This window comes from Neomonachus schauinslandi, chromosome 4 (assembly GCF_002201575.2).
Source record: "Neomonachus schauinslandi chromosome 4, ASM220157v2, whole genome shotgun sequence".
Classification (NCBI taxonomy): domain Eukaryota; kingdom Metazoa; phylum Chordata; class Mammalia; order Carnivora; family Phocidae; genus Neomonachus; species Neomonachus schauinslandi.
The window spans coordinates 53,961,618-53,980,103 of NC_058406.1; the positions used below are offsets into that span (position 1 = coordinate 53,961,618).

Genomic DNA, 18,486 nt, shown 5'->3' on the forward strand with positions numbered 1-18,486 from the left:
GCAGTGAGCCAGGGAAGAGGGAAAAGGGGGATGGGGTGGGAGTGGGGGTGAAGAGACTGGATCACAGCAAGCCAAGAGAAGGAGAGGATCCATTCCTATTTGCTAGAAAAGAGAAAGATGACTTCATAACTTTGAGCTGCTGCTGCATCTCCTTCAGTAACCAGAAGAAAGGTACAGAGCCAGGAAATGTTGCATGGTCCTCCTCCACCTCCTCCATACCTGAGCCCATCATCTTACCTTAAAGCCTTTTACTCTTGCTCTTCCCTCATTTAGAGTTTCCAGTTGCACCCCTCGTCCCTAACTCTTCCCCCACCCCCATGTTCTCCCTTTTTCATTCTGTTTTAGAGCCAAAACCTGACTCTCCTTGGGAAGAGGTGCCCAAGAGGAGACTTGGCACATGGTAAAGAAAACCTCTAGTCTGAAGTGGAAACAGGAACCTGAACAAATTTATGTCCTCACCTTTGAAAGTTGCCAAAGGCCCCCAAAGCCTTCCCCTAACAGAAATGCTTCTAACTAAACCTACTTCTCCTCACATACTAACAGTTCAGATTTTTAAAAAATCTTTAAACAAATGGATTAGGGGCGCCTGGGTGGCTCAGTCGTCAAGTGTCTGCCTTAAGGCTCAGGTCATGGTCCCAGGGTCCTGGGATTGAGCCCTGTCATCGGGCTCCCTGCTCAGTGGGAAGCCTGCTTCTCCTTCTTCCACTCCCCCTGCTTGTGTTCCCTCTTTTGCTGTGTCTCTCTCTGTCAAATAAATAAATAAAATCTTTTTAAAAAATAAATAAACAAATGGATTAAAAATGAACTTCTGAAATCCAACTTGTTTCTAATTTGAGTTCTGCCTTTATACTGCTTGGGTTAATGATAAACAGTAAAATAGCAATATAATAATATATGTAATGTTCAGTAATCTATAGGACTTGCTATCAAATTTTTTTAGCTTATTAAGGATAAGTTATTCTTTTAAATTACTTAACAGTTCTGAAAAAAGTCAAAGTTATACTTGGAAAAGGCATTCTATAGCAATGAAATACTAACAAAAAGCTATTTTAAATTTTACAGTCTTTTTAATTGCATGATTTGCTAATGTAATACTATTTTCCAATGATTATCCAAAATGCTGATATACGATTAATTCCACATGCATCAAGTTAATGGTACATTTGTCTTATTTGATACTCAATTATTAAGCAAGGTTATTGATATTATTTGGCTTCCAACAGCAAATTACCAGAAACAGTCTGTGTCATTCTTGGTCCCAAATCAGACTTAACCGTGGAAATGCTGATGATTGAGGAATCTAATTGAGATCATAAAAATTCATGAACTAGTTCCTCTTGTTGATAATTATTTCCTAATTTTGTCCTTTTATTTACTAAAAATGTTGGCTTTTCTTGAACAGATGACTGTTGACTTGTAATTCCAATGTCAATGCTTTGCTTTCTTATACCATCCATTTGAACATTATTTTGGTAAGAATTTCTTCTATGATCTTGGAACTTCATTATTTGCTTTTTGTTACTTAAATATTGATGTATAAACAATATTTTTTGAGGTGTCTAAATTTCATTTGACTAGTTTAACAAATCATCCATTGGTGTTACATTATTTAATTTATGGACTTTGAGTATATTTTTTAAAGGCTTTGAGCAATGTTTGACTGGTAAGGCACTGAATTTGCTCCTTGGTTTTACTGTAGAAAACATTCTTTCAAAGTTGCCATGTCTAGCACTCATTTCTTGAATAACACTTTTATCAAAGAAGCCAACAAATTTTTTTGTTAGGCTGGAAAAAGTCTGTGAGAAATTGTAGAGTTTACTCCAGGATAAGTTTTCAAGTGTCTGCTTATTAGTTTTCTTTCTTAGTTTACCCTCTACAACTCTATGGCCCACTTCAAGAGATATTGCTTGTATATCTCTTTTCCATGTTGTAGGCATAATTCTTTTAGGTTTGGAAGGGATAATAAATTGATCACTAATTAAAGATTTGAGGATTTCACAATTTCTTTCTAAAACAAAATCTGCTCTTTTATATGGGTAAATGTTTTCCTTTTCTATAGGATAGAAAGGAAGCTTATTTTTTGTCAAAAGTAACATTTGTACATATCCAGTCTCATGGAAAATTATGGGATTTGTGTCATTTTGTTCCTGTGGATTAAAGAAAAGAGTACTTAGTCATCAGTCTAGTGAGACAAGAAGGCTATATATATTTTTCAACATGAAAATAAAATGGCAAAATATTCTAAAAATGACTACAGAGACGTTTTTAATATGAACAATAATGGTATTCAAACACACAAAAAAATGTACTTGTATGTGACACACTTCCTTCTCTTAATATTCTGCTGAGATATTAGGGGTAAAATCTGAACTTTTGGCCTACTAGAATCCTTTTTGAATAAAGTGAGATATGACAAAATAAATATATTTCTTAGATGTGTGCGATGTTGTCACTGGAAAATAGGATAGTTGGTGGGATGGAACATTGGTCTGGCATTTCTTAGGTTCCCACGTTCAGAAATAAGAAGCATACCAAAAAAATGAATTGAGCCAAAGATCTTAAGAGACATAACTAATTATAAGCCAAAATTACAAAGTCTGGATATCCTAATAAATAATTCCAAAAATATAAAAGTATCTTTACAATATTATATTTATTCTTGTACTCCAACCCTTACTTAGCACATAAAAAGCACTCAATATGTATTTGCAGAAGAAAATAACCAAAGTAATAGATTGACTTTAAAAATAGACTCTTTTTGTCACAGTACTAGCAAAATTTGTATGTAGGAGCTACTCGCTAAACTCTTTTCCATATTTCCATTATAGGGCAAAAAGATTAACTTTAAAGAAACTGGTCAACTATGCATATTACCAGTATTTACTTTGCAAACTTTAAGTCAATGATTGCTACCTTTCCTTTAGAAATATAATTAATGAAGTAAGAAACCAAGGATCATCTAATTGTACATCAGCATACTTAGTGACAAAGGTATATTATTGCCTATAATTACTAAATGATGATGACAAATCTAGTTTTGCAATCCACTGGGATGTCAATGCTACCTGTTTAGCCACAGTAGTGGAGATTTGTCATATTTTTGGTCTGTCCAACACCTCTGGGAATTTTCCACCTTACAAATCCATGTACTCTTAAACAGAGACAGAAACTAGCTTTATTAGCCTCCTTGAGGTTAGGGCATGTGACCTAAGCTCTGCCAATCAGATACACCTGAGATAGTTTTCAGTTCAGAGAAGGCAAGCACTGGCAGAAGTTGGGCATTGTTAAAACCACTCTAGTGAGAATGGCAGCAGATATAGCTGCTTTGAAGGGCAGCAGTGTCAAAGATCTTAAAAATAGTATCTCCTGCCCAGAATCAAAGTCATTAACTCCATAACAAAAGCATGGGTCCCGGTGGAGCAGTCTGGGGTTGTAACTGGGTGACTCCTGACTGTATAGCTTTCTTTTTTTTTTTTTCTTGACTGTATAGCTTTCAAGCCAGATTGTCTCTCCAGCCTTCCGAGAGACTCTGTGAGCTACCAAATAGACTTTAATGCATGTATTTTCTGCTTCAAATAGCTAAAATAGACTTAGAAAAGTGAAACATCATGCAGTCCCCTTTTGAAAATACCATTTTTGCTTTATATTTCTTTTATAATCAAGAAAATTTGATAAAGCCTTCTTCATAAAGAAAAACACAAAACTTTCAGTTGATGCAAAGGAATCCCCACTTTTGGGGTGGCAGTTCTAAAAAGAGCATTAAGAATCTAAGTGTTGTCACTTTGTAATGCAAAACTGAAAAGTAAAAAGGATTTATCAAAGATTCCAGTCACTAGAATATAAGATTCCCACAAGTAGCAATTATACACATATTTACTGAACAATAGTAGATATTATTACCACGTGAGAAGTTACTGTCTTTGGTGGACTAATGTTGATTATCTTGGCATTTGGCTTTTTCAATTCATCCTCAAAGCACAAGGGAAGCAAGCTTTTCTTTCTTATGGAGCAATATTCACTTAATTGATCATTTTTTATGGTTTTGTTTTCTTCCGTGCTAAATTCATCCATCTGTGGGGGAGATTTTCTTCTGAAAATGAGCACAAGTTCAGCATAAATAATGATAGGGTTGATTTCAGTTTGTCAGTTCTGGTCTGTCTCCCCGATCCCTCAAAGTCACTGCCAGCTTTTCCCCCAAATCCTCAGCCATACACTTTCCACACGACAAGACCATTCCTTCCTGCCTTGTGTGTGGGGGAAATGGCAAAAGCAGGGGTGGAAGCAATACAATAATATATATGCCTCTTTGACTTTTGAGTGTGGACGAGATATATTATGTAGTGTAAGGACAACCACCAAAGGTAGAGAGGTATTCGCCATATCTTTTGTTGAGATTCTGGGGGAAAAAGTGCTTTGTAAGGCAGCTTCCTGACAACATAGGGTGGCCCCAGCTTTGTTAACAATGGTATGGTATAGTTAAAGGCCGAAAGAGGATATAGTTTTCATTCCAGATTTCCTTTGGTTCACATAGGACATGGACACTGAGTCTAGGCTTACCAAGGTGGTTGCCATTTCAGAGGTGAGGTAGCCCATATCAAAGGCCTGGCATGAGTGAGGTATGGGTAGTCTAAGGACAGATGAAGGTCATGACGGAGGCTCAGAGGGTTCTACCACACTAATGAGAGTTGAGAGTGGACCCAATCCAAGGTCAGAGAGAATAGATCTTATATTCATGAACCACAGATGTCAGCAGCCACAGAACACCTAGAAATGAAACCAGCAGTAAAAGGGCATTGACCAAGATACTTACTCAAGTACCTTTTCCTCAATGTCAAAAAGTCCAGTGAGCATCTCATCACATACTCAGATACCGTCTTAGAAACAGGACTGAGATAAATTTAGAGAGGCTGTACATTATTGCTCCAAAGTGTAAAACACGCTGGGTTAACATGATTTTACTCAATCTGAGTATCTAATGAGAAAGATCAGAGCTTTATACAAAACCACAAAGCTACTTTTCTTACATCCATATTGTAGTGTATTTAAACTTGTCTCTACTAGAAAAACACAATTGTATTCTCTCTATTCATTTTTCCATGTCCTTCTTTCCATTTGCCTATGAACTTGAAGCAGAACATGAGTTCAAGGTATGAATGTGCTGCTGACGAGTAGAGCACTCTTAGACCAGTCATTGGATTGTATTACAGTCCTAAATGGTAATAATGTGCCCGAATAAATCCATTCTGGTCTACTAAAAAATAAAAGGCAGAACTCTTCCTATTAGAAACATCATTGAACACAATAAAATATGAAAACATTAAAATAAATTACCTTTTATTGATACAGTCTTCTAAGTGACCAGACAAATGTAATGATTCCTCAGGGTTTTTTACAGTTTGAGCTGAAATTATAAACAATTTTCATAAAAGTGACACATATATAATGGCATTTAGAAAATACCTTGTATAAAATATTTTACAATGTAAAATAACAATGAAAAGCACCTGGTAGAGTGCTTGATCTGTAGTAACTACTCAGTTAGAACTTTTATTTTTTTGAAAGTAAGAACTTAAGTGAACAAGACAGAACTGGAAAAGACTGAGGTCAAGGATCTAATGTTTGGCTAAGACAAATCAAACATAAAACTGGTCTTGGACATTTTTGTGGAAGAAAGACATTCCCAAATTTTCAAATCTTTCCAACATGTAGTCATTATTAGCCAGCAGGAAGCTTCAGATGGTTAAACACTGTTGGTAAAGAGGGAGGTTAGTTAGCAGAGGTCAAACAGATCTTGCCATCTGGCATGAAGGAGGTGTCCAGGGTTGAACTCTTCCAAATATGCTTAGCGGACACTCCAGCATTTCCCTACTTTCTTAGAAGTGTTCCCAGACACATATGCTATTAGCAGTAAATTCAACTTTTCTTTTGTCCTGAAGTAGTTTGTATTCTAGTGCAGTGCTTCCCAACATTTTCCACATCATGGTGAACATTTTATTTTTTATTTTTACTTAAAGATTTTATTTATTTATTTGATAGTGTGCAGAGGTGGGGGGCAGAGGGAGAGGGATAAAGAGGGAGAAGCAGACTCCCCACTGAGCAGAGAGCCTGACTTGACTCCGGGCTTAATCCCAGGACCCCGAGATCATGACCTGAGCTGAAGGCAGATGCTTAACCGACTGAGCCACCCAGATACCCCAATGGCAAACATTTTAATATTTCTTATACAGTACACTGGGATAAACACTTAAGTACACTTTGTAGCCAGACTGATATAAGGCCAACCCAGCAGTCTTGAAGGCTGAAGGATCAATATTTCAGCATAACAGTTTACCACAAAAGCTCTATTCCAGCAAAAGGAAACAGTTAATAAACAAGTAAATAAACCAACTAATAAATACATAAAATAATTTCAACCACTTGTAAGTATTATGAAAACAAACATGGCACCTCACCTATGGTGGCTATAGAGGCTTCTCTCAGGAGGGGATATTTGAATTGAAGTCTGAGAAAGAAAGGCAACCAGGTGAAGCTTTGGGCAAACAGACTACCAGGCAGAGGAAATAGCAAGTGTTAAGTTCTCACTGTGAAATCAGCTGGGAATGGTGAAGGAACTGAAAGGCCAATATTGCTGGAGTGTAGTGAATGAGGGGGAGAGTGGAGAAAGCTGGGAGAGACAGGTAGCAGGGGCCAAATCATATAGAGGCACATAGGACATACAGAAAACTTAAGACATTATTCTGGTTATAACAGAGATCATTTAGAGGGTTTTAAGCAGAATAAGAAAGAAGTTTGATTTATGCTTTAGGAACATCACTCTAACTGCTCTGAGATGGACAGTCTGTGGAGGTATGGAGGAATGTGGAGGGCGCTAGCAGCAATGGAGAGACCAATTAGAAGGCTATTGCTGTGGTCTAGATGAGACATGGATTAGACAAGGATTGTAGCAGAGGGAGTGCTGGGTAATGGCTGGCTTCACGTTATATTTTGGAGGCTAATCCAACTATCCTGATTCATGGATGGATATGGGAAATATAGAAATCAAGAATGATTTCTAGGTTTTAGCCTCAGCGATTGGGTAGCCTCAGCGAAGCTATTTACAGAAATGAGATAGGCAAGTGGGAGAACCAGGTCCACTGCTTGAAACAAGGGGCTGGGTTGAGGTTCCCTGGCTTGTGAAAAATTACTCCTTCCCAGGGCCAACTGGGTAACCAGGAACTAAGTTAAACCACTTCAAGGCATGATGACTGGATTTGCCTTATCTGCAGTATTTCCCTAGCAGGGGAGGGAACATTCACAACTCTAAAATCTGGTTCATCCTGAGGGCCATGAGGTCTGAGTGGCAGAAACTTCAAAACTTCTGGAAAGGAAGGAGTAAGGTGAAGTGAGTAAACGGCAAGTGAAGAGAGAAATTTCTAAAATTTTAAAACATATGAAAAATATAAAGCTAAGAAAGACAGCCAACAAAGTTAACAAGTAGAAGATAAATTCAGTAATAAAATTGAATAGAAGAATCCAAAAAGAACTTTAAAATTCTAAGGTATATATTAGCATCATGTCATAGTTTGACAGTGTCATTGTTGACATCTTAGACTTGACAAAACATGGTATGTTTAGGAACTTCAAAAACATAAATGAAAAAAATTCATATAAAAAAACAGATATTGTGAGATGAAAAGAGGCTGAAGTAAGAACAAAAAAGTCAATATAAAAAAACCTGGAAATCTTGAAAATAAATTCTATATCTCTAGATTACATAGCCAAAGCGAGAATTAATGAGCTGGAAGAAAACGCCAAGGAATTCTCTAGGAATGCACAGAGAGAAGAGCAGAATTTGATAAAGTATGTTATGTATTTGATTGTCATTGACTTTAAAACTGACCTTATTTTGTATTTTAAATGAAACACTAATATTTATTGCATTTATACAAACTCTTTTCTCAGATTGTTTTAGATTATTATTAAATTATTTTCTTCAGATTATTTTAGATATAAATTATTTTTTAAAATTTTATTTAGAGAAAGAGAACACACAAGAGTGCCAGAGGGGGGAGGCGCAGAGGGAGAGAGAGAGAACCTCAAGCAGAGTCTGTGCTGAGTTCAGAGCCCTACACAAGGCTGGATCCTATGACTCTGAGATCATGATCTGAGCCAAAACTAAGAGTCAGACACCTAACCGACTGAGCCACGCAGGAGCCCCTAGATTATTTTGTTTTTGGTGTTTTAGACTTTTGCAGTGTTAGTCTTTTGCTTTCTTTTTAACTTAACTTATGGAAGTATAATTTGCACACAATTAAATGCATGCATTTTACATGTATAGTTAGATGAATTCTGACACATATATACTCATATAAGCATCAACAAAATCAAGATATTGAGTACTTCTATTATTCCAAGATAGTTTTCCTTTGCTCTTTTTCAGCAAGTTTATTCAATTTGTTCTGTTCTCTCTTTCAAACACACTGGTTATCTCAGGTTTGGATACCTGTTTTTTTCCCTCATTATATTATCTTGTCTAATCCAGTCATAGTTCTGTCCTTTCACATTGCATTCTATGTGATTTTCCTAAACCTGCCATTCAGACCTTTGATTTGGTTTACTCCAGTGTTTATTCTCCTCTTCGCTACTTTAATATAATTTTAGGTTGTGTATTATCTTAAAAATATTTTTAGCTCTGACAGCACCATTTCATTTTTGGCAATTATCTTTTATATCTTTGAATCTTGTTTCACAGAATCCTCATTTTCTTTAATCTCTTGAGCATATGAAACAATTATTGTCTAAATTTCTTCCTGTTTCACAGGGTACAGTTCCCATCAGAATGTGACCATTAGCTATCTTTTAAAGTATCTCCTTTATTTGCTACAAGATATTTAAAAAGTCCCATGTTCTTGTTTTTCCATCTACTCACCTTTGAATCAGGACACTTAAATCCAGGCTCGAGACTAGTCCAAAAATAATAGAGGAAAATCTTTGGACACTCTCCCTGTTTATCTAGATACTGTTAAATTCTCCCCTTAAAAATTAATAGGCGAATCCAGATGTTACCTTATGTTACGAGTTCAGGCATTCAGCTGCCTGAACAAGCTGGTGAGGGAGCTGGAGCCCTGAAACATTATGGGGAAATTTGTTTCTGTGCACTATATGTTCTGTGAAACCTCTTCATGACTCTAATGAGGTGGTGATGGTGGTGGGTACTCTGTCCATCTATGTGTGAAGTGCCACATGGGTTAGAGTCCTCTCTCTTGGGATAAGCAAGTTTGAGGAGGCATTTAGTCAAAGAAAGGCCTCATAGCTCTTGGGCTGTTTGATGGAGTCATATATTTTTTCTTTACACAGTTGCCCTTGTGGCTCTTATTCATACTTGGAAAGATGATTCCTAGGAAATTGTATCTTGTCTGTTCTGTTGTCAACCCTCCTTTCAAAACCTAGCTCTTCTAAGTTAGGAGGTTTTCCCCCTGAGTACATCCGAAGCAATACTGGGAAGCCTAAGAAAGAAAGGGCTAGGTATGATCATTACATTTCTCTCAAAACACTGCTAATACAGATTTGGACTGCTGTTGACTTGCAAAGAGGAAAGGGATCCCAAAGGGGAGGTTTTACATCTTTCTGTGATCCATCACTAATAACAATCCCCTTTTCTTTGAGTGTGTGGTGGGGTGGGAGGGTGAGGAGGTAGTGGTTAATAGAAGTATTTTCAGAATATCTTCTACTGGCTTTTTAAATACTCTTCCTTTCTTTTAGGAAATGGAATTGTGAATCAACTTCTGGAATCTTCTTTCAAACTATTTCATTTTGTAATATGTAGCAGATTTTCTTTGAGTTTAGGATAAAATGTCTTAGTTTCAATTTAATGAATTTTTCTTCTTTTTGTTATTCACTTTGGCCAGGATAAATTTGTATTTATGTTGCCAAACTTCCCAGAAGTCTTAATTTGGGACTTTGATAAAAGAACTATAATGCTTCTTCGGTAGAGAGACTCAAGAAATTTTATAAAGGGAAATTTGCTTTGCTGAATGAGTAGAACAGCCTGCTATTAGGAACCACTGCAGAGGAAAACAATGTGGTTAAAAGAGTTCTTGTCCATTTTCCCCCTTTTATGCTAATAGAACTCTGATTTTATTCATCTTTCTCCAAACAACTATGTCTTTCATGCGAGGCTGGGCTCCTTCTTAACTCAAGGAAGTGAATCTTTAAATGATCTCAGCCTGTGCTTTTCAAAATGTGAGCTATAACACATCAATTTAGACACAAACTTAATTTAGCATCTTTTGACCAACATTTTAAAAAGTGAAATAGAATACAGTGTATTACATGTGTCCTTAGTAATAATTGTACAAAACACTAAAATACTACAGTCAAGTTCAGCTAACAGAAAAGGACAATTAGGACACATGAAGCTGAATCTTCTGCTTTCTCTATATATCATATACTATATATGACTATATATAATATATAACATTTATATATTATATTATTAATTATTAATATATTACTCTATATTATTGTATATCTTATATGTATCATGTTAAAAGTTGGAAAAACTTATCTAAGCTGATAATGATTTATTGGTTGAGATAAGGGTGCATTAAGCTATTCTAGCCAAGGAGACAGCAGGGGGGGTCTGCTGGAGTGCTTGGGGGGCATTTTCCTCATTTTACAAAGGGATCAAAGAGCTTTTCTCTTTTTCAGTGGATGTTGTCACCCATACAAGTTATCTTGAATAGTAGGCACCAAACTGTAAAGTAGGGCTAGGAGGACAGACTACTTTTTTTTTTTTTTTATTCTTATGTTAATCCCCATACATTCCATCATTAGTTTTAGATGAAGTGTTCCATGATTCATTGTTTGTGCATAACACCCAGTGCTCCATGCAGAACGTGCCCTCCTCAGTACCCACCACCAGGCTAACCCATCCTCCCACCCCCCTCCCCTCTAGAACCCTCAGTTTGTTTTTCAGAGTCCATCGTCTCTCATGGTTCGTCTACCCCTCCGATTTCCCCCGCTTCATTCTTCCCCTCCCGCTACCTTCTTCTTCTTCTTTTTTTTTTTTTTCTTAACATATATTGCATTATTTGTTTCAGAGGTACAGATCTGAGATTCAACAGTCTTGCACAATTCACAGCACTTACCAGAGCACATACCCTCCCCAGTGTCTATCACCCAGTCACCCCATCCTTCCCACCCCACCCCCCACTCCAGCAACCCTCAGTTTGTTTCCTGAGATTAAGAATTCCTCATATCAGTGAGATCATATGATACATGTCTTTCTCTGTTTGACTTATTTCACTCAACATAATACCCTCCAGTTCCATCCACGTCGTTGCAAATGGCAAGATCTCATTCCTTTTGATGGCTGCATAATATTCCATTGTATATATATATACCACATCTTCTTTATCCATTCATCTATTGATGGACATCTTGGCTCTTTCCACAGTTTGGCTATTGTGGACATTGCTGCTATAAACATCGGGGTGCACGTACCCCTTCGGATCCCTACTTTTGTATCTTTGGAGTAAATACCCAGTAGTGCAATTGCTGGATCATATGGTAGCTCTATTTTCAACTTTTTGAGGAACCTCCATACTGTTTTCCAGAGTGGCTGCACCAGCTTGCATTCCCACCAACAGTGTAGGAGGGTTCCCCTTTCTCCACATCCCCGCCAACATCTGTCATTTCCTGACTTGTTAATTTTAGCCATTCTGACTGGTGTGAGGTGGTATCTCATTGAGGTTTGGATTTGGATTTCCCTGATGCCAAGCGATATTGAGCACTTTTTCATGTGTCTGTTGGCCATTTGGATGTCTTCTTTGGAAAAATGTCTGTTCATGTCTTCTGCCCATTTCTTGATTGGATTCTTTGTTCTTTGGGTGTTGAGTTTGATGAGTTCTTTATAGATTTTGGATACTAGCCCTTTATCTGATATGTCATTTGCAAATATCTTCTCCCATTCTGTCGGTTGTCTTTTGGTTTTGTTGACTGTTTCCTTTGCTTTGCAAAAGCTTTTTATCTTGATGAAGTCCCAATAGTTCATTTTTGCCCTTGCCTCCCTTGCCTTTGGCGATGTTTCTAGGAAGAAGTTGCTTCAGCTGAGGTCAAAGAGGTTGCTGCCTGTGTTCTCCTTTAGGATTTTGATGGACTCCTGTCTCACATTGAGGTCTTTCAGCCATTTGGAGTCTATTTTTGTGTGTGGTGTAAGGCAATGGTCCATTTTCCTTCTTCTGCATGTGGCTATCCAATTTTCCCAACACCATTTGTTGAAGAGACTGTCTTTGTTCCATTGGACATTCTTTCCTGCTTTGTCAAAGATGAGTTGACCATAGAGTTGAGGGTCCATTTCTGGGCTCTCTATTCTGTTCCATTGATCTATGTGTCTGTTTTTGTGCCAGTACCATGCTGTCTTGATGATGACAGCTTTGTAATAGAGCTGGAAGTCCGGAATTGTGATGCCGCCGGCTTTGCTTTTCTTTTTTAACATTCCTCTGGCTATGCGGGGTCTTTTCTGGTTCCATACAAATTTTAGGATTATTTGTTCCATTTCTTTGAAAAAAGTGGATGGTATTTTGATGGGGATTGCATTGAATGTGTAGATTGCTCTAGGTAGCATTGACATCTTCACAATATTTGTTCTTCCAATCCATGAGCACGGAACGTTTTTCCATTTCTTTGTGTCTTCCTCCATTTCTTTCATGAGTATTTTATAGTTTTCTGAGTACAGATCCTTTGTCTCTTTGGTTAGATTTATTCCTAGGTATCTTATGGTTTTGGGTGCAATTGTAAATGGGATCGACTCCTTAATTTCTCTTTCTTCTGTCTTGTTGTTGGTGTATAGGAATGCCACTGACTTCTGTGCATTGATTTTATATCCTGCCACTTTACTGAATTCCTGTATGAGTTCTAGCAGTTTTGGGGTGGAGTCCTTTGGGTTTTCCACATAAAGTATCATATCATCTGCAAAGAGTGAGAGTTTGACTTCTTCCTTGCCAATTTGGATGCCTTTGATTTCTTTTTGTTGTCTGATTGCTGTGGCTAGGACTTCCAATACTATGCTGAATAGCAGTGGTGATAGTGGACATCCCTGCCGCGTTCCTGACCTTAGGGGGAAAGCTCTCAGTTTTTCCCCATTGAGAATGATATTCGCTGTAGGTTTTTCATAGATGGCTTTTATGATATTGAGGTATGTACCCTCTATCCCTATACTCTGAAGAGTTTTGATCAAGAAAGGATGCTGTACTTTGTCAAATGCTTTTTCTGCATCTATTGAGAGGATCATATGATTCTTGTTCTTTCTTTTGTTAATGTATTGTATCACATTGATTGATTTGCGGATGTTGAACCAACCTTGCAGCCCAGGGATAAATCCCACTTGGTCGTGGTGAATAATCCTTTTAATGTACTGTTGGATCCTATTGGCTAGTATTTTGGTGAGAATTTTTGCATCCATGTTCATCAGGGATATTGGTCTGTAATTCTCCTTTTTGATGGGGTCTTTGTCTGGTTTGGGATCAAGGTAATGCTGGCCTCATAAAATGAGTTTGGAAGTTTTCCTTCCATTTCTATTTTTTGGAACAGTTTCAGAAGAATAGGTATTAATTCTTCTTGAAATGTTTGGTAGAATTCCCCTGGGAAGCCATCTGGCCCTGGGCTTTTGTTTTTTGGGAGATTTTTGATGACTGCTTCAATTTCCTTAGTGGTTATAGGTCTGTTCAGGTTTTCTATTTCATCCTGGTTCAGTTTTGGTAGTTGGTACATCTCTAGGAATGCATCCATTTCTTCCAGGTTATTTAATTTGCTGGCATACAGTTGCTCATAATATGTTCTTATAATTGTTTGTATTTCTTTGGTGTTGGTTGTGATCTCTCCTCTTTCATTCATGATTTTGTTGATTTGGGTCATTTCTCTTCTCTTTTTGATAAGTCTGGCCAGGGGTTTATCAATCTTGTTAATTCTTTCAAAGAACCAGCTCCTAGTTTCGTTGATCTGTTCTACTGTTCTTTTAGTTTCTATTTCATTGATTTCTGCTCTGATCTTTATTATTTCTCTTCTCCTGCTGGGTTTAGGCTTTATTTGCTGTTCTTTCTCCAGCTCCTTTAGGTGTAGGGTTAGGTTGTGTACTTGAGACCTTTCTTGCTTCTTGAGAAAGGCTTGTATTGCTATATACTTTCCTCTTAGGACTGCCTTTGCTGCATCCCAAAGATTTTGAATAGTTGTGTTTTCATTTTCATTGGTTTCCATGTATTTTTTTAATTCTTCTTTAATTTCCTGGTTGACCCATTCGTTCTTCAGTAGGATGCTCTTTAGCCTCCATGTATTTGAGTTCTTTCTGACTTTTGTCTTGTGATTGAGCTCTAGTTTCAAAGCATTGTGGTCTGAAAATAGGCAGGGAATGATTCCAATCTTTTGGTACCGGTTGAGACCTGATTTATGACCTAGGATGTGATCTATTCTGGAGAATGTTCCATGGGCACTAGAGAAGAATGTGTATTCCGTTGCTTTGGGGTGGAATGTTCTGAATATGTCTGTAAAGTCCATTTGGTCCAGTGTGTCATTTAAAGTCTTTATTTCCTTGTTGATCTTTTGCTTAGATGATCTGTCCATTTCAGTGAGGGGGGTGTTAAAGTCCCCCACTATTATTGTATTGTTGTCAATGTGTTTCTTTGCTTTTGTTATTAATTGGCTTATATAATTGGCTGCTCCCATGTTAGGGGCATAGATATTTACAATTGTTAGATCTTCTTGTTGGATAGATCCTTTAAGTATGATATAGTGTCCTTCCTCATCTCTTATTACAGTCTTTTGTTTAAAATCTAATTTGTCTGATATAAGGATTGCCACCCCAGCTTTCTTTTGGTGTCCATTAGCATGGTAAATGGTTTTCCACCCCCTCACTTTCAATCTGGGGCTGTCTTTGGGTCGAAAATGAGTCTCTTGCAGACAGCATATCGATGGGTCTTGTTTTTTAATCCAGTCTGATAGCCTGTGTCTTTTGATTGGGGCATTGAGCCCATTTACATTCAGGGTAACTATTGAAAGATAGGAATTTAGTGCCATTGTATTGCCTGTAAGGTGACTGTTACCGTATATTGTCTGTGTTCCTTTCTGGTCTATGTTGCTTTTAGGCTCTCTCTTTGCTTAGAGGACCCCTTTCAAGATTTCCTGTAGGGCTGGTTTTGTGTTTGCAAATTCCTTTAGTTTTTGTTTGTCCTGGAAGCTTTTTATCTCTCCTTCAATTTTCAATGACAGCCTAGCTGGATATAGTATTCTTGGCTGCATATTTTTCTCATTTAGTGCTCTGAATATAACCTGCCAGTCCTTTCTGGCCTGCCAGGTCTCTGTGGATAGGTCTGTTGCCAATCTAATGTTTCTACCCTTGTAGGTTACATATCTCTTCTCCCGAGCTGCTTTGAGGATTTTCTCTTTGTCTATGAGACTCGTAAGTTTTACTATTAGATGTCGGGGTGTTGACCTATTTTTATTGATTTTGAGAGGGGTTCTCTGTGCTTCCTGGATTTTCATGCCTGTTTCCTTCCCCAAATTAGGGAAGTTCTCTGCTATAATTTGCTCCATTATACCTTCTGCCCCTCTCTCTCTTTCTTCTTCTTCTGGGATCCCAATTATTCTAATGTTGTTTCGTCTTATGGTATCACTTATCTCTCGAATTCTGCCCTCGTGATCCAGTAGTTGTTTATCTCTCTTTTTCTCAGCTTCTTTATTTTCCATCATTTCATCTTCTATATTACTGATTCTCTCTTCTGCCTCATTTATTCTAGCAGTTAGCGCCCCCATTTTTGATTGCACCTCATTAATAGCCTTTTTGATTTCTACTTGGTTGGATTTTAGTTCTTTTACTTCTCCAGAAAGGGTTTCTCTAATAACTTCCATATTTTTTTCAAGCCCAGCTAGTATCTTTAAAGTGATGATTCTGAACTCTAGATCTGACATCGTACTAATGTCCGTATTGAGTAGGTCCCTGGTGGTCGGTACTACCTCTTGTTCTTTTTGTTGAGGTGATTTTTTCCATCTTGTCATTTTGTGCAGAGGAGAATAGATTAATGAGAGAACAAAATGCTAGCAGAGTAACAATGTCCCCAGAAAATATACTCTAAACAAATCAGAAAAAACCTGAAGCAGTGGGAAAAGAAAGGGAAAGAGAGAAAAAAGAAAAAGAAAAAAAAGAAAAAGATAAAGATAAAAACAAAAACAAACAAAACAAAACAACAACAACAAAAAAACCAGAATGTGATCAAATATGATCAGGCTGATATATAGATCAGTGCCACACACTAGATTTGGGGTGTATTTTGGTCTTTTAGAAGAAAGTGCCTCCCAAAATTTTAAAGAAAGAAAAACTTATATATGTACAAAAATAAGGGTTGATATGATGAAGGGATGGAATATGACTGTAAAGATGGAAATTATAAAAAATTTTATAAAAGGAATTGATAAGAAGTTGTTTGAAAAAAGAAAGAAGAGGATTTAAAAAAAGAAAAAAAAAGGGAGGGGATGTGATCAGGCAGGGGAATAGAAAACACCATATACTAGAGATTTAGGGTATATTTTGATCTGTTAGAAGAAACTATCTCAAAATTTTAAAGAGAGAACAACTTATATATATAAGCCAAAAATACAGGTAACTACTATGAAGGGATAGAATATGACTCTAAAAATGAAAAATAAAAATGTTTTTTTTTTTTTAAAAAGGGATTGATAAGATGTTGGTTGAAAAAGGGAAAAAGAAAAATTCAAAAAGAAAAAAAAAGAAAAAAAGACAGTTAAAAAAAAATTAACTTTGAAAGACTACAGAATCATGGTAAAAAAGCCATGAATTCTATGTGCAGTAGTCCCCTATAGCTGGAGTTCTGCCGTTCTCATTGATCGGTAAACTTGGTCTTGGCTGGCTGTTCTCGCTGATCTTCTGGGGAGGGGCCTGTTGCCGTGGTTTCCAAATGTCTTTGCCGGAGGCAGAATTGCCCCGCCCTTGCCCCCTCCCAGCTAAGTAATCTGCTCAGGTTTGCTCTCCCGGGCTTTTGTTCCCTGCGAGCTTTCCGTACAGCTTTGGAGGCGGAGAGTGAAAATGGCGGCCTCCCAGTCTCCGCCGCGGAGGAGCCGAGAACTCGGGGCCCTGCTTCTCAGTGAGCCCCCAGAGAAAAGCCGTCAGTCACTCCCGTCTCCCCGGTCTCCAGCCGCACTCCGTGCTCACCCGGCCTGTGACCATGCGTTTCTATCTCTGGCACCCGACCCCGGGTGGAGTCTCCAAACCCAGCAGATCCCTGCGGTGCACTCCCGCGTGGCTCCTCCCGGGGGAGGAAGGTGAGTCTCCCTGGATCTGCCACTTGTTGGGTCCCTGCTGGAGGAGCAGGGGCCCGACTGTGCCGAGGATCACGGTTTATGGCAACCCCGAGCTGAGAGCCCGCGCCTGGGCTCCGCCTCTGCAGCCGGCTTCCCTGCTCCGATACCTGGGAGCTCTGCCACACTCAGGCACCCCCGGTCTTTCTGTGACCCGTGGGTCCTGAGACCACACTGTCCCGGAGGGTTCCACCCCCCGCTTAGCCACCAGAGTGACGTCCCTCAGTGGAGCAGACTTTTAAAAGTTCCGATTTTGTGCTCCGCGGCTCTATCACTTGCCAGAAGCGGCCGCCGGAGGCCCCTCCCCCGCCGTCTATCCTCCCGAATATCGCCTCGGATTCCCTTCTCCGCACGTCCTACCTTCCAGAAAGTGGTCGCTTTTCTGATGAGAGAGTTGTTGCTCTTCTTTTCTTCGATCTCCTGTTGAGTTTGTAGGTGTTCAGAATGGTTTGATCCCTATCCAGCTGAATTCCTGAGACCAGACGAAATCCAGGTCTCCTACTCCTCCGCCATCTTGCTCCGCCTCTCAGGAGGACAGACTACTTTTTTAAGAAACTTGAGGAACGATGGAGGGACTGGATATATCTCATCGAGCCCCTGAATTAACCAAGCCTGGAGCTGCCTTACTGATAGACTTCTTGTTATTTGAGATTATAGATATCTTTGGGGCACCTGGGTAGCTCAGTTGTTTAAGCATCTGCCTTTGGCTCCGGTCATGATCCCAGGGTCCTGAGATCAAGCCCCACATTGGGCTCCCTGCTCAGCGGGGAGTCTGCTTCTCCCTCTCCCACTGCCCCTGCTTGTTCTCTCTTTCCCTCTCTCTGTCAAATAAATAAATAAAATATTTAAAATTAATTAATAATAAATAAGTATCTTTGTTGTTTGAACCATATATAGTCAGATTTTATTTTAAATACAGCTGTAAATGTCCCAAATATTCAAGATGAATAAGCATCTATCAGGTGGAGAAGTATGTTCTGAGCATAGAGACCAGAATGGATCAAATTACACAACAGTTGGAACAGATTGTGACTAGAATCAGTAAGGATAAAGAGACAGAATAGAAGACTGAAAAAATCTTATATACCACACTAAGGAATCTAGATTTTACCATTTTTGTAATAGAGATTATTCAGATGT

General features: G+C 38.4%; 1 protein-coding gene across 1 annotated transcript in view; it reads right to left on the minus strand.

The window, feature by feature from the left end:
- Nucleotides 1-1,574: 1,574 nt before the first annotated feature.
- Nucleotides 1,575-18,486, minus strand: part of C4H1orf141 (chromosome 4 C1orf141 homolog) — a 44,197-nt gene continuing 27,285 nt past the window's right edge. The window contains exons 6-8 of the mRNA XM_021679989.1: nt 5,332-5,401; nt 3,901-4,090; nt 1,575-2,147 (exon numbers count right to left, since the gene is read on the minus strand). Of these exons, the coding sequence (XP_021535664.1) occupies nt 1,575-2,147; nt 3,901-4,090; nt 5,332-5,401 (833 nt within the window). The remainder of the gene's footprint in view (nt 2,148-3,900; nt 4,091-5,331; nt 5,402-18,486) is intronic.